Source organism: Protopterus annectens, chromosome 1.part0 (assembly GCF_019279795.1).
Source record: "Protopterus annectens isolate FY-2018-M chromosome 1.part0, PAN1.0, whole genome shotgun sequence".
Classification (NCBI taxonomy): Eukaryota; Metazoa; Chordata; order Ceratodontiformes; family Protopteridae; genus Protopterus; species Protopterus annectens.
In genome coordinates, this window is record NC_056725.1 from 1,380,163,180 (window position 1) to 1,380,179,330 (window position 16,151).

General features: G+C 39.5%; 1 protein-coding gene across 1 annotated transcript in view; it reads left to right on the forward strand.

Annotated features, from left to right (window-relative positions):
- The window catches only part of LOC122798239 (peptidase M20 domain-containing protein 2-like), a 326,617-nt gene that overhangs the window by 124,976 nt on the left and 185,490 nt on the right, over positions 1-16,151 (forward strand). The window contains exon 3 of the mRNA XM_044067026.1: positions 9,721-9,863. Coding sequence (XP_043922961.1) covers positions 9,721-9,863 — 143 coding nt within the window. The remainder of the gene's footprint in view (positions 1-9,720; positions 9,864-16,151) is intronic.

The window sequence follows — 16,151 nt, forward strand, 5'->3', positions numbered from 1 at the left end:
GGGCTGTCTATGGATGAAAATAACTTACCCATTTTCTTTTGTTTGGTTTAAACAGCCATTTATTTAGCTTTAATGTATTTAATTATGTGTGTATTTATTTATTTTTACCTCAGTCAGGGATTTGAGCATATGCAATCAGCAATATGGCTATAACTATTGGGTGTGGGTGTCATTTGTAAAAGAAAAAGACTATTCCTGCCCCTGCTGTCATGGTCAAGTTAAACAGACATTAGTCCAGCTTTAAAGGACTAGCACACACCTATGTAAAGCAAGTTGGATTGCTTTACTGTTTTCTTTTGTATTACAATCATACATTTGAGGTATACTTCGTCAAGTAACTGTAACTGATTGGTATGGAGATTGGAGGATTATACTTACAGAACTATGAGTGGTCTTTTATGATTAAAATGTTCTGAAATGGGTAATTTTGTTGTTATTGATTACAAGTATATATTTAAAACAGTCAGGAAGGTGAATACAAAAAAATCTACATTTATTCATGGACTCTGTCTTTTTCTTTCTCTCCGTCTCTCTCTATCTCTATATATATATATATATATATATGGTTCTACCTCACATAAACGAAACACCAAAACACCGACAATGCAATCACCGAAACCACATAACCGACAGTACAAAAACACGAAATTCCACATGTCCGACAACGAAATAACCAACGGTACACAAACACGAAACCTCATATACTTCACACACCACAATCAACAAACAAAACACATTCCCCGTCCAAAAACCACATACACAACACAAGCACACCAAAATCCCTACAAACTCACACTAAACCTCACATACACAACTACCTACAACCCTAACCCAAACCCTAACCCTAAGGTCCGTCACTACCGCACACTTACCTGACCGGCTCCCTAACCCTAACTCACACAATCACTACCGCACACTTACCTGACCCGCTCCTAACCCTAACTCACTTATCCGCCTAACCCAAACACAATCACTACCGCACACTTACCTGACCCGCTCCCTAACCCTAACTCACTTAACCCACCCCTATCCACACTTACCTTACTCGCCCCATAACGTCCGTCACTACCGCATACTTACACAGCCTTTTCCCATTTCGGCATCCTCGGCGTCGGTGCTTTCATCTGTCGGGTCGGTCTTCTGCTTGTCGATCTTCTAGGTCCCGTCGCGTCGGTCTTCTGCGCTGTCGATCTTCTGGGGCTCGCGATTTCTGTGTCGATGTTCCGGCGTGTCGTTGAAATGAGGTAGAACCATATATATATATATATATATATATATATATATATATATATATATATATATATATATATATGCATATATGTGTGTGTGTGTACATGTGGGGAACATTTGGTTTGAAAACCACCCAGGACTCAGAATGCAATTAATCCACCCCTGTTTGAGCAGGAACTGAAACTTACAAAAGGTCACTTTGCAAGAAGTATATGTTTCTTCAGCAATTTGTTGACAGTTCTGGAAGCTCTTATGGCAGAATGTGTTAATACATCAGTTGCAAAAATTGTAAGAGTCACTGCAGAACATTTTCTGATGCTTTTACTAAGGACTCTCAGATGTAATGCTTCTTCTCAGTTCTTCCATTCTAAGTGCATGGAATTGTAATATAACAGTATAGACTAAGGCAGTGTAATCTTACTAGTTGTGCCTTCTCATGCATTATGGATAAGAGTAAGCCTTCTATAAAACCAAAATCTTATCAGGATGTGCATCCCCATGAGGGCATTCAGGGCTACAAAATAAATAAATAAATAAATACATAAATAAATGAATAGATAAATAAATAAATAAATACATACATGCATACATAAATAAATAAAAGTACTAAACACTAGTTTATATGGAGCAGACTGTTTTGGATCGTGTAAAACTTAATAGAATGAAAAAGTGCATGTTTTTCCAGTTTTACTAATAGTGGTCCTTTAATTAAGTAGTATTACCAGTCACACTCAAAAGATGATTCCATCCACATTGACATGCTGCCTCCCCCAGTAATTAACTTCCAGTACTAAATATGTGCTAATTCAAAATAAAATGTGGCCTAACAGCAGAACCATGGAATAAACTCTGCATCTCTATGAACAGATTTCTTGAGACTAACAAAGCAATTTTGCTTCAGTCTGGCCATCAACTAAGAGTCTACACCTATTACTCCGTTTTTACATTTATTTTCACCAGTACTACCATCTTGAGGCAGGGACCTCACCATTTGCAGACTGGGAAGCAGGTGTGGTTCAGAGAACAGATGACAGTGTCATAAATATTTTTTTGTACACTAGGTAATTTTTTTTGAATGCCGTAACTGGGAAGAGCTAATAACATCGCACACACACACATACACACACACACACACACACACACACACACACACACACACACACACACACACACACACACACACACACACACACACACACACACACACACACACATCATTACAAGCAACGTCAACAAGCCCTGGTCTAAATTCAAAGACAACACGCTAAAGGCTATCTGATTTGCAACTAAGGCACCATCCCCATCACTGTGGGCATGTCAGATCATGGGAAGAATTCCCTCACTTCAGGAAAGGGTTTTAGTCTGTGTTCCATCTCTGTATGCCATGCAGCCAGGATTTTTTTGTTTTGCAAGCTTAAAACTCCTCACAAAATTTGAAATACCATCCAGCAGGATGATTCCTGAAGCCTCCTTAAGTCAGTTTATCTATGCTTAACCTTTGTCTCTGCTTAAACAAAATAAAATTTAAAAAGACAGTATCCTCAATATGGAAGTGATGGTCCAGCCATCAGCTTTTGAAATCGTTCTCTTAAAGACAAGGGCATCAACAAGTACTTTTTTTGCCCTGCTATCCCGAAATATGATTCTGGTAAGCTTCCTTCTTAAATGTGCCATGAACTTCTTAAACAAACGAGTGTCTCCAATTTAATTCAGTCTACGTCTTCTCATGTTCCTACTTTCATGAGTTCTGTAAATTCTCATGTACCTTTCATTTCACTAACATTATATTCAATTTTTGACACCAGTGATCAGAGTTTTTTGCTTTGTAGAACACAAGTTTGTAATTCCTTTCCTGTCACATTATCATTGCAAACTTGTTCATTTTCCTAGCACTGGACCCCCTCTTATCCCTTTTGTTACTTTTTCCAATACTACATACCTAAAAGTGTGACTTGGGTATAATTGTACATGTTTAGCCAGGGGCATTTGACAGGTTACTCTTCTTCATACTATATTCATGTTCATAAATCCTGTCCCGAAGCCTCTGTTCAGTTTTGCCCACATAGAAACTAGGGCATTCATTACATAATGCTAAATAAACAACTCCTTTTTTGCTACAATTAAACTTGCCCTGAGCCTTGTGTTCAAAATCCCTGACTTTAAATGTGCTCCCTACATGTATTAACTTACAAAAGGGGCAAATTCTACATTTAGTCATTTATGCATCCAAATTCAGATGTTTAGAACCAGAATGTTCAAGAATAAATTTCAGATTTCACTCTTTATGGAAACTAGTTTGGGGTTTTTGACCTATTTTATAATGTATGAGTCTATGATCAGTCATTATAGACCGATTCTTATTAAGAAACCACATGATAGTCTTATAATCTGTATTAGTAATGAAGTTCATAGAAAACTCATTAAGCCCCTGAGTGTTAAATTGTGTAAGAGCATTGGTAGAAATGTTCAACTCTTCATTCTCCTGGGATAAGGCATTGGCCCAAGCACTTGAACAATTACATAAAAGACAGAAACCTAATTGACATTGACGATATAAAAATGTTATCCTCCCTGAAGTATTGTCACTGCTCTTACAGATTTGGTACACAGACCAAATAGACAAAGTCTTTGTAACCGGTTCTTTACTGGCCAAAACTGATAATGTAATGCTGGTATCATGCCCTATGTCTGACCACAATGCTGTCATCTGCAATGTAACACTTAATACTAATCCCTTAAACTTCTGCCAAAGATTACCGGCTTATCTAGTAACAGTACAAGGATTTAAAGAATGGTTTCTAGATGAAATAAAGCTTTACCTAGACATCAATAATAAATACTGTAATGCCTTCCCTGGTAAGGTCAGACCACAAAATGGTCTCCTTTGAAGAAAAAATAAAACCTGGACCCCAGCTAAACCAGGAATATTCTGGAATTATTTTAAGGCTAACCTCCTGCTATTAAGTGAGAACCTGGCAAATTTTCAAGCCCCTATACACCCTGAGAACACTTCTGTGTAAGCAGAACTGTTCGTAGCAACCCTGTACAAGCATGTTAATAGCTGCATAGAGGCAGCTGTACCCACTAGAAATAAGTACAGAACTAACTCAAGAAACAAGCCACCTTGGTGGAATCACAAAATCAGTTGTATGTATAACAGGAGGAAGAAAATCATGACAAAAATTAGGATATGCAGCACCCAGCAGGATAAAAGCACTCTGATCAAACTAAACAAATAACTCGGAGGACGAATAAAGTCTGCCAAAGCCAAGTTTGAGGTAAGTTTGGCCTCCCAGGCCAAGGACAACCACAAAGCATTCTTTAGCTATTTCTGCACCTTCAAAGGTAATACACATATGTATGCAGAGCTCATTGTAAACAGAGGCACCTATACTGAGTCAGAAGATATAGTAAACCTCCTGGCTGATAAATTCAGCTCCAACTTTACTCCTGTCTCCCCCTCAACCTTCCCTCAGGAAATATCATTAACTATAACTCCCCCTACTATCACTAGGGAACAGGTCCCTAATGCTCTCTATAAAACCAAGAACACTCCATCAATGGGCCCAGACAATATCCCAGGATGCCTTCTAAATAGCATGAAACATGAGCTATCAGAGCCTCTGGAATAACTATTTAACTGTAGCCTCCAAACAGGCTTCATGCCTTATGAATGGAGAAAGGCAGCAGTCATCTCTCTGCACAAAGGTGGACCATCTACAGACCCTGGAAACTACAGACCCATAAGTCTCACTAGTCTTTTATGTAAAGCCATGGAAAGAATTATGGAGATGATCAATAGAGATATAGTAAACCTCCAGACACTGGACCCAACCCAATTTGGTTTCGGCAAGAGCAGATCATGCCTACTTAACCTGGTGGACTTCTTTGAGAAGGTCACAAAAGCAATGGATGAGGGCAGAATCATTCACACTGCCTATCTTGACCTGGCCAAGGCATTTGACACAATACTCAACTCAGGTATTGTTGACAAACTCAGGAAGTTGTGTACAAACTCGTATGTCACCCCGTGGATAGCCAACTGGCTCACAGACAGGACCCAGCAAGATAGAATTGGGAAGTCCACCTCTACAAAGAGGCCAGTAGCAAGTGGAGTCTGTCAGGGATCAGTTCCTGAACTGCTTCTTTTTGGCATTTACTTCTCAGAAGTCAAGGCCAACGTCAGTGGTCTCTGGCTGACTAAGTTTGCAGATGATTGCAAATTAGAAACTGTCATTGAATCTCATACTGACACAAATGTTCTCCAGGAGGGGCTGACACAGACAAACAACTGGTGTCAGAGCCATGGACTGAAACTAAATGCCAAGAAATGCATAATAGTATCCTTTGGGAAGTCATCTATCCCTGGTAACTGTCATTTGACAACACACCACTTAGAGATGACCCAGTAATCAGGGATTTAGGGACACACATAGATAGTAATCTAGCCTTTGATCTTCACATGTTTACAGTGGTGAGGAAATCATTCTATGTTGCGCAACTTATAAACAAAGGTATGGCATCTAAGTCCAAGGAAGACATTTTTCTACTGTATTCGGCATTCTTCAGACCTATCATTGAATACAATGCCCCCTTTGGTATGTACCTAACCAGGCATATCCAACAATTGGACCATCCACAGATATTCCTCACTAAAAGAATACAGAGCATAAGTAATATGCCCTATGTTGATCACCTCAAGGCCCTATCTCTGTATTCTTTTTCCTACAAGCTTTTGAAGGGAGATCCATGCCTGGCAGAGAGGGCATTGTCAGACCCCACTCTGATGGACCTCCTGCATATCCACAAAACAAACAGTACCAGAATTACCCATTCTAAAGACTTAAACCTTGCCTGTGATATAAATAGGACTTGCTGGAGAGATAGGTATGTATTCCAGAGACTACCCCATCTATGGAACAGGCTCCCCATCCATGTGAAGCAGAGCTCCTCCCTAACCCAATTTAAGTGCAACTTGGACAATTAGATGGGAACTTCATCCCTGGTTTGGCACCAATGTCTCTAATGCAAACAGGTAACCTGTAAATGGTTCATCTCCCAGGCCAATGCTTACACTTATCAAGGGTGTCATAACTTATCATAGATTCAGGATGCATGGATAGGCTTAAAAATGCCCTTGTGGTCATTAGAAAGGTACAAGACAATATAATTAGATTACTGTCCTTAATAGACTTAGCAAAGAAGAAAAAAATTGAGCTTTCTATTTTAAGCCATGATATATATAAAGCTTTTGTCTCCCTAAGTTGGCCATATCAGTTTAAATCTCTGCAATAATGCAATTTCTCCCCAAACTTTATAGGATTAATTTAAAAACTATATGAAAAGTCCATAGCCTATGTAAAGATTGAATCTTATCTATCTAGCCCATTCAAAATATTAAGAGGTACTAAACAGAGGTGCCCCTCCCCCATTAATATTTGCCCTGGCTTTTGAACCTCTTGTAAATTATGTTAGAAATAATGACCATGTTAAAGGATATAAAGTGTCAGACAAATTATCCTTCAAGATACAACTGTTTGCTGATGACCTACTAGTAACTTCTAATGATATTGAAAATTCAGTAGATCACCTATTACATAATCTAGACTTGTTTGCGAACTTCTCTGGCCTAAAATTCAATCACTACAAAACTCAGGCGCTTCTAGTGAATAAAAATTTTACTATGAAACCTGGATCAAAAAGAGACAAACTGGGAGGGCATGTATATTGAATATCTAGGTATCATTATTGAATCTAATTATAAAAAATCACTCACATCTAATTACCAACAACTTATAAACTCAATTACTAGTATAATCAGTTGGAACATTTGAAGACAGACTGCCTTAGTCTTTAATCAAAATTATACTGTTACCTAAAATCTTATTCATTAGCCAAGCTCTAATAATTCCTCCACCTGTCAAAATTAAACAGAAAATTAATAACTTATTACTTAACTTCCTTTGGTGTACTAAAAAAACAAGAATTTCTCTTCTCTGGCACACCACAAACTGGGGTGAAGGAGGTATAGGGTTTCCAAATGTTGATTTTTATTTAAACTCCACATTTATTAACATAGTGTTGCTTTAGAATAATACTTCTTATACATCATATTGGAAATCAATACATGAAACCTTACTTCTTAATAGTAATAAGACATTGCTTGAAGCATATACTCAAACACATGCAAACATCTTTATATGGATTTTAAAAATATACATTCAAAGTGAAATGTCAGAACTTGTTCTCACACCTCTTATAAACCAAACATTGCTGTTGTTTAAACAGCTTATGTTTTTTAATCAATTAAGAATTTATTAATGATTATGTTTCCTATTGCTTACATAAATGAATGTTTGATATCTTGTGATACTCAGAAAAATGTTAGAATTTAAGAAGGGTGACCTATAGTATTGGAATCAATTTCTCTCAGCTAATAAAATAAGTTTGCAGACTACTTGATCAGCAGATATAGTTTGCAAAATTGCAAGTGGCTGGACATCCAAACCTATAAGGATTTTATACATACTAAGCTTATACCCTCATTAGAGGCATGCAATAAGAATAGCTTAAAAATCTTGGATTTTATTTCAACAGTTATTAATAGCAAACCCAAGAATACTTCATAAATATATGTTATTCATAAAATTCTCAGAAATGATTTTAGCAAAACAAATGTTTCTTTTAGAAATTATTCAAGTGAAGTTAATAAACAAGTATTCTCAGAAAAACTTTATTTATAGTCAGTGAAAGAATTCACATCTTCCCTGTTCTGGAATGTATACACATGGAAATTTTTACATAGATGTTTTTTCACTCCACATAGACTAGCAGTAATGCACAAGAAAGATGAAACAAAATGCTGGAGATGTGGACACCCTGATGCTGACTGGATACATATGGTTGTTAATTGCAAAATAATTTCTCCATTTTGGTTAGACTTTAAATATCTTTGTAAAGTTATATGGAATGACAACTGTATACTTACTGACTCTCTTATCCATTTCAATGTTCCTGTTCCTGAAGTAATTCCTAAAAAACAAACATTTTTACTATGGTCTATCCTCTCTATATCAAGGAAAATTGTTACTAAAAATTGGAAATCCCAATTTACTCCTGCCTTTCAAGTTGAGTTAATTCATCTTGTGAAATACATTTGTAAGAATGGGATTGCTGCTATAAAAGCAAGGACTAACAACACAACCCATCATTTAATTGCTTGGATGGACAAAACTGTCTAATCTATTAGAGAAATATTAAGTGCTCTCCGATGTATATTACTTTATTAGTTGCTATGGATATTGTATATAGTTTGTTTTTTCTTGTTACCATACTGTTAAGTTATTGTGTTATAAAATGAATGAAAATATTTTGGAAAAAAAATCCTAAAAGGGCTGACTCATCTTCTGATAAATTACCCCTTCTGTCATAACCAGATCTATACAAAGCATTTCTGAAATCCAATTCACACACTTTTTCAAAAATTACTAAAGCCGGATGGAGAGGTGGTTTGTAACTGTTAGGAACTCTACATACTCCATTCAAAACTTCCCCATCACTGTGGAGGAGCTTCAAATTCAATTTCCTAGTGAACATTTTCAAATCAAGTAATATATCAGTTATATTTGCCCTTCTTGATGGGACAAAAGTCATGCCCTTAGATAACAAATCGGCCATTGCTGAGTCTATTGTTGCTGGAAAGTTATAAATGTTGAAATACCCTACACAGTTCTTCACAATTGTCAGTCTAGGTCCAGTTTATATTAATTCACTATTTTCCAATCTGGTGTCATGATTGACCTGTCATTGACTATATTCAATAGTTTGAAAAGAATCATTGTCAAGTACCATGCCACATAACCCTAATTCTTGCTCCTGTATTGATTGTGTTGTTGCTGTTTGTTCTGTGGGTGGTAGGGTTCTGGTTTACTTGTTTATTTCTGTTTCTCCCTTAAACGTTCAGACGTCTAGGTATAAAGACGAAAATTCTCCCTTCCTCCTCATTAGTGTCCATGCTGTTATTCCTTAGATTCTCATCAAGTTGTTCATATTTGTCTGGAACCAAAACCATAATTTTTGGGACAAATCCCTAAGAGGTTAGGGGTTTGGTGGTATCCAAATGGTTTGGAAGACAAGTCCCCCTTACATTTGGAACTTGTACAGTTTTTTGACAAAGTAGGGTGAAATGTTGGAAATGTTTGTAAGAAATAATAACAGACAAATTGAAAAGTTGGCTAAAGATTTAAATATGCTGGATGATAACATTAAACAGGACAAATCCACAGTAGAAACACTAAAGACAGTTGAACTTATTCTCCACTCAAGTCAGAAAAAGTATTTGTTTTTAAGTTAGAATGGAATTGCACTGGTTCTACAATATATTTGAAAAGAGCAGACTTTAAACTTATCCTTCCAGCAAGGTGCTGACTTTAATGAATGTTCATTCTTTCATGTCGTCTGATCATTCCTCTGGTAACATTTATTTTCTAGTGTGACTGTTAAGTATTACGGGAAGGCTTCACATGCAGCAGCTCACCCCTGGGAAGGAGTCAACGCACTGGATGCTGCTGTGCTTGCGTACAACAATCTCTCCGTCCTGAGGCAGCAGCTGAAACCAGACTGCAGGCTACATGGTAGGACATTCACTCAAGTTAGTCATTGTGCATGACTTTAAGATGCAGAAAATGTGCAGCAGGGAATGAAAAAATAAAATGCATTTACTACAGAGTTCTAGGTCAAGAAGGCCACATATTTATTACCTTTAATATAAGGTACTGTGTGTCATGTTATGGACTTTGTTTACCTGAATCATATAAATACACACACACACACACAATCTTGCTTTTTTCCCACTTTTCTGAGATTTAAAAAAGTTCAGTTACAGGCTTGCTGTTCTTGAACTGTTTGTAAGTTTCTGTGAGGCCATTTTTTGCTTGGGCTAAAGGGAAGTCTCTCTGTTGATCAGTGGCAGTGAAAAACATTGAGCAGCCTGCCTGCCCCTGTGGGAGTGGTTACTGACTTGAAACTGTAGTTTTATTGGCCATTTTGGGTCACTTCCAAAACTCCTTCATCTTCCTCTCTTAAAACCTGGTTGCCTCGTGGTTTTGGCATCTTTTCAGGCTTGTTGGCTGTTGGTGAAGCACCCACCAAGAGTAGAAAACGCTGAGAGAATAAAGGAGCCACTTTTGAGATTTTAAGTATTTTTCCTCTGTTTATTTGCTAAGTTTTTCTGCATAGCCGCCTATTTTGAGCATTTTCTGGCTTGTTAAACTTGATTTCTGCATTAGTAACTGTATTTAGAGCCCAACCTAGAGCTGTTTACTGAATTTCCTGTTTGCACTTATTTTTAAAATCGTTTTTTCTCAAAACTTGCATTTTATCTGTCTTTGGCCTAGCACTCTTGTGTGGGGTCATTTACTGCACTGTTATAACTTGTTGATACTTGTGAACCTCTGCTATCTCTGAAAAAAAAACAAAAACAAAAATCTTGCTTTTTTCCCCCACTTTTCTGAGATTTAAAAAAGTTCAGTTACAGGCTTGCTGTTCTTGAACTGTTTGTAAGTTTCTGTGAGGCCATTTTTTGCTTGGGCTAAAGGGAAATCTCTGTTGATCAGTGGCAGTGAAAAACATTGAGCAGCCTGCCTGCCCCTGTGGGAGTGGTTACTGACTTGAAACTGTAGTTTTATTGGCCATTTTGGGTCAATTCCCAAACTCCTTCATCTTCCTCTCTTAAAACCTGGTTGCCTCGTGGGTTTGGCATCTTTTCAGGCTTGTTGGCTGTTGGTGAAGCACCCACCAAGAGGAGAAAATGCTGAGAGAAGAAAGGAGCCACTTTTGAGATTTTAAGTATTTTTCCTCTGTTTATTTGATACGTTTTTCTGCATAGCCGCCTATTTTGAGCATTTTCTGGCTTGTTAAACTTAATTTCTGCATTAGTAACTGTATTTAGAGCACAACCTAGAGCTGTTTACTGAATTTCCTGTTTGCACTTATTTTTAAAATCGTTTTTTTTCTCAAAACTTGCATTTTATCTGTCTTTGGCCTAGCACTCTTGTGTGGGGTCATTTCCTGCACTGTTATAACTTGTTGATACTTGTGAACCTCTGCTATCTCTGAAAAAAACAAAAAAATCTTGCTTTTTTCCCTACTTTTCTGAGATTTAAAAAAGTTCAGTTACAGGCTTGCTGTTCTTGAACTGTTTGTAAGTCTCTGTGAGGCCATTTTTTGCTTGGGCTAAAGGGAAGTCTCTCTGTTGATTAGTGGCAGTGAAAAACATTGAGCAGCCTGCCTGCCCCTGTGGGAGTGGTTACTGACTTGAAACTGTAGTTTTATTGGCCATTTTGGGTCAATTCCCAAACTCCTTCATTTTCCTCTCTTAAAACCTGGTTGCCTCATGGTTTTGGCGTCTTTTCAGGCTTGTTGGCTGTTGGTGAAGCACCCACCAAGAGGAGAAAACGCTGAGAGAAGAAAGGAGCCACTTTTGAGATTTTAAGTATTTTTCCTCTGTTTATTTGCTAAGTTTTTCTGCATAGCCACCTATTTTGAGCATTTTCTGGCTTGTTAAACTTGATTTCTGCATTAGTAACTGTATTTAGAGCACAACCTAGAGCTGTTTACTGAATTTCCTGTTTGCACTTATTTTTAAAATCGTTTTTTCTCAAAACTTGCATTTTATCTGTCTTTGGCCTAGCACTCTTGTGTGGGGTCATTTACTGCACTGTTATAACTTGTTGATACTTGTGAACCTCTGCTATCTCTGAAAAAACAAAAAAAAAAAAATCTTGCTTTTTTCCCACTTTTCTGAGATTTAAAAAGTTCAGTTACAGGCTTGCTGTTCTTGAACTGTTTGTAAGTTTCTGTGAGGCCATTTTTTGCTTGGGCTAAAGGGAAGTCTCTCTGTTGATCAGTGGCAGTGAAAAACATTGAGCAGCCTGCCTGCCCCTGTGGGAGTGGTTACTGACTTGAAACTGTAGTTTTATTGGCCATTTTGGGCCAATTCCAAAACTCCTTCATCTTCCTCTCTTAAAACCCTCTTTTGCTCAGTTTTGCGCATTTTTGAGCATAGCGCAACAGCGGGCAGCACCGCCTAATTGGGTTTAAACTATTCCTGGCACCACAAAGTCTGCTCTTCACTTTTTCCCTTAGAACTGCTCTATCTCTCAATTTAAACACCATATTCTCATTCTAAAGCCATTCACTGGTCCAATTAAGTAATCCTACAAGTTAGCACTATTAAACCATAAGCACTACTCACTCTTATACTCTCTACAATTACCCTGTCCTCTATTGGTCCATCTTAAATTCAGTTTCCCTATATTACTCTAGCATGTCCAAAGGTCAGTCAATGGTTTCCTCTCCAGTCCAGCTGGTGAATCTGGGAATTTTGAGGCAATGTTACAACTGTCTCATGTACACGGACAACCCTCTCCTCCTCCAAACAGGTTCAAATATATGTGAGAGATGCAACTATTTAGCCAAACTGGAGGCTGAGCTCTCTCATCTCAAAACTGGTGTAACCAGTCAGGAGGAGAAGGTAACCTCACACAACACAATTCCAGTATCGCATAGTCCCACCACATCAGCGAACCAAATGCATAAATACACAAAAACATACTTGGAGGCTCCAAATAAAAATCTACCTAAGCAACAGAGACCTCCAAAGCAGACATCCAAGCAAACGCTACCTCAAAACAAAACATGTGCAACACATAGCTCACAAAGTCAGTGTGCCAAGCAGCCACAGCCCTTAAGGCTGAATAACACACCTGATACTCTTGTAATAGGTGACTCTATTGTCAGACACACTGATGTCCCGCTCACCAGGCTGAATAAAGAGAAGGTCACGGTGAGCTGCCTGTCGGGTGCTAGGATCCGCCACATAACGCAAGCACTCAGGTCACTCCAAAGCAAATACAAATATGACTCAGTCATTGTACATGCTGCTGTGAATGACCTGAGACGTACCTCCCTGGACTACATGAAAAGAGACATAGAGGAGCTCTCTGATCATGTAGCCCAGGCTGGTATGACCCTGACCTTGAGCAGCATCTTACCCTCACCTAGAATGATGCCACAGTACAAAGACAAAATGATCGATTTTAACAATTGGCTAAAATTTTGGTGTCATTCAAAGGGGATCCAGTGTCTGTCAGCCTGGGATGACATGCTCGACAAGTCACGTTGCTTCACTAGGTACGGCTTGCACCTGTCACCACTGGGCTTTTGGATATTGGCAAAGGCTCTTGCCACCCCCATAGTGCTTTTTTTAGGCAAGGCTCAGAAGTCAAACCCACCCCCATAGACAGCACAAGGAACAAGAAACTAAAGGTAATGCTGCTAAACGCCAGAAGTCTTAACCTCAAGATGCACGCACTCGAAGCTCTCCTCAGTATGGAGAACATCGATATCTGTGCAGTGACAGAAACCTGGTTCAAGGCTCCAGAGAGCACCCCAGCACTACCAGGCTATACCTCATGTCATGCTTTTCGGCCCCAAAACCCGGACCGAACCACAAAAGGAGGGGAGTTTCCATATTTATCAAGGATATCCACACCTCCAGGTTAGTGGCATTGCGCGAAGTATCCGAGACCATCCATGTGCAACTAACAGTGGGCAAGACTGCTTTTCAGTTTATAGCATCCTACAGACCACCCTCTCAAAGTCAGGAATCCCACTCGGCTTTCCTGAAAACATTGGAGAACATGAAGATCTCTCCGAACACCATTATATTGGGTGACTTCAACTACCCAAACATTGACTGGGAGCACTACTCAAGCCCCAGCACCTTAGCCCAAAGGTTCCTGGAAATTATAAACTCAAATGCTATGGAACAACTAGTCACCACTCCCACAAGAGGGGCAACATACTAGACCTGATCATTACCAACATGGGGACTCTATGCTCCACACCAGAAGTATATCCCTCCTTGGTAAGATCAGACCATAAACTAATTTCACTGGATGTCCACATCCCGACCCCACCCCCAGCCCAGAAAACCACAGTGAAAAACTTCTCAAAAGTGAACTTCTCACTTCTCAAAACCGAAGTGGAATCCTTCAAGGCCCCAGGGCCAGTGGAAACTATGGCCCAAACTGCAGAATCCTATATAAACACATTCTACGGACATCTCCAGGAATGCATGGATCATGCTATCCCAAACAAAACCAAGACCCAATCATCCAAAGGCAGGCATCCAGTCTGGTGGACCTCTGCCATAAATAAACTGTACAACAGAAGGGGGAAGCTACTACATGATAGAGCAAAATCCCTAATAGGGAAGGCATCTCTGATAAGTACTAGCAAAAATTACGATCCCTCATAAAATCCTCCAAGGCCAGCTTCGAGAGAAAAATTACACAGGACACCAAAGACAATCATAAGGCTTTTTTCAGTTATGTTAGAAACCTGGGATGCAACTCCCAGACTTGTTCTGAGTTGATTCTAAATGACAAAAATACACTGAACCCACAGACATCGCCAATATCCTGGCAGACAGGTTCAGTGCAAACTCCCCAAAAGATCAAGTATCTATCCCGGCAGAGGGCTGCCTCCCAAACATCTCTGATGCTCAGGTGAAGGCTGCCCTCTGCAAAGCAAAAAACACTGCTTCCATGGGACCAGATGGCGTCCCAGGTTGCGTCCTACATGAACTCCAAGAGGAACTAATCCCTCAAATAAAACAGCTATACAATCTCAGCCTCACTACAGGATATGTGCCCACAGAATGGCGTACAGCAACAGTGGTCCCACTCCACAAAGGTAGAGCCTCTACGGACCCTGGAAACTATCGCCCCATAAGCCTGACTAGCTTAGTCTGCAAGGCTATGGAGAGGATCATCATGGAGCTCATAAACAAAGACATTGGGGATCTACAGACACTAGATCCTACCCAGTTTGGCTTTGTCAAGGGCAGATCCTGCCTTTTGAACCTGGTTGACTTCTTCGAAACAGTCACCAAAGCCATAGATGAAGGGAAGGTAGTCCACACAGCCTATCTGGACCTTGCAAAGGCATTTGACACAATACCCCACTCGGGCATCATAGATAAGCTAGCCAGCTTAAATATAAACCCCTATGTCACAAGATGGGTCACAAACTGGCTCAAAGACAGAACCCACAGAGTGAGAGTTGCTGGAGCTATGTCAGACTCGAAACCAGTCACAAGTGGCATCCCACAGGGTTCTGTTCTGTAACCAGTCTTGTTCGGTATATACTTTTCCGAGGTACAGGCAAACGTGGGAGGACTATGGCTCACCAAGTTCGCAGACGACTGCAAACTGGGTGCCATAATCAACTCTCCAGCTGACACAAACATCCTTCAAAAAGGTCTCACAGAGACAGATAACTGGTGCCAGCGCCATGGTTTAAAGCTAAATGCCAAAAAATGTATAGTCATACCCTTTGGCACAAACAATGTGCCCACAAATTACCACATAGGCGGAAACCCATTAAGTACAGAGAAAGTTATTAGGGACCTGGGGACCCAAGTTGATAGCAATCTCTCCTTTGAAAACCACATTGCCAAAGTGGTTAGAAAGACCTTCTACATAGCCCACCTCATCACGAAAGGTTTCACATCTAGATCAAGAGAGGTAATCGTGCCCCTTTATTCATCCCTCATCAGGCCCATCATAGAATACAATGCCCCTTTTGGGATGTACCTTACCCGACACCTGCAGCAATTAGAAAGACCCCAAAAGTATCTCACCAAGAGGATCAAGGGTCTCAAACAGATGCCATATGCTGCTCGGTTAAAAAAACTCCAGCTCTACTCAGTTGCATACCGCCTACTTCGAGGCGATCCATGCCTGACATACAAAGCTATGTCAAATCCAGAATTAATGGACATGCTCCACCTCAGTAAATCTAAATCCCTTAGAGCCACATGCTCGAGGGACTTGAACCTCAGCACAGAAATAAAT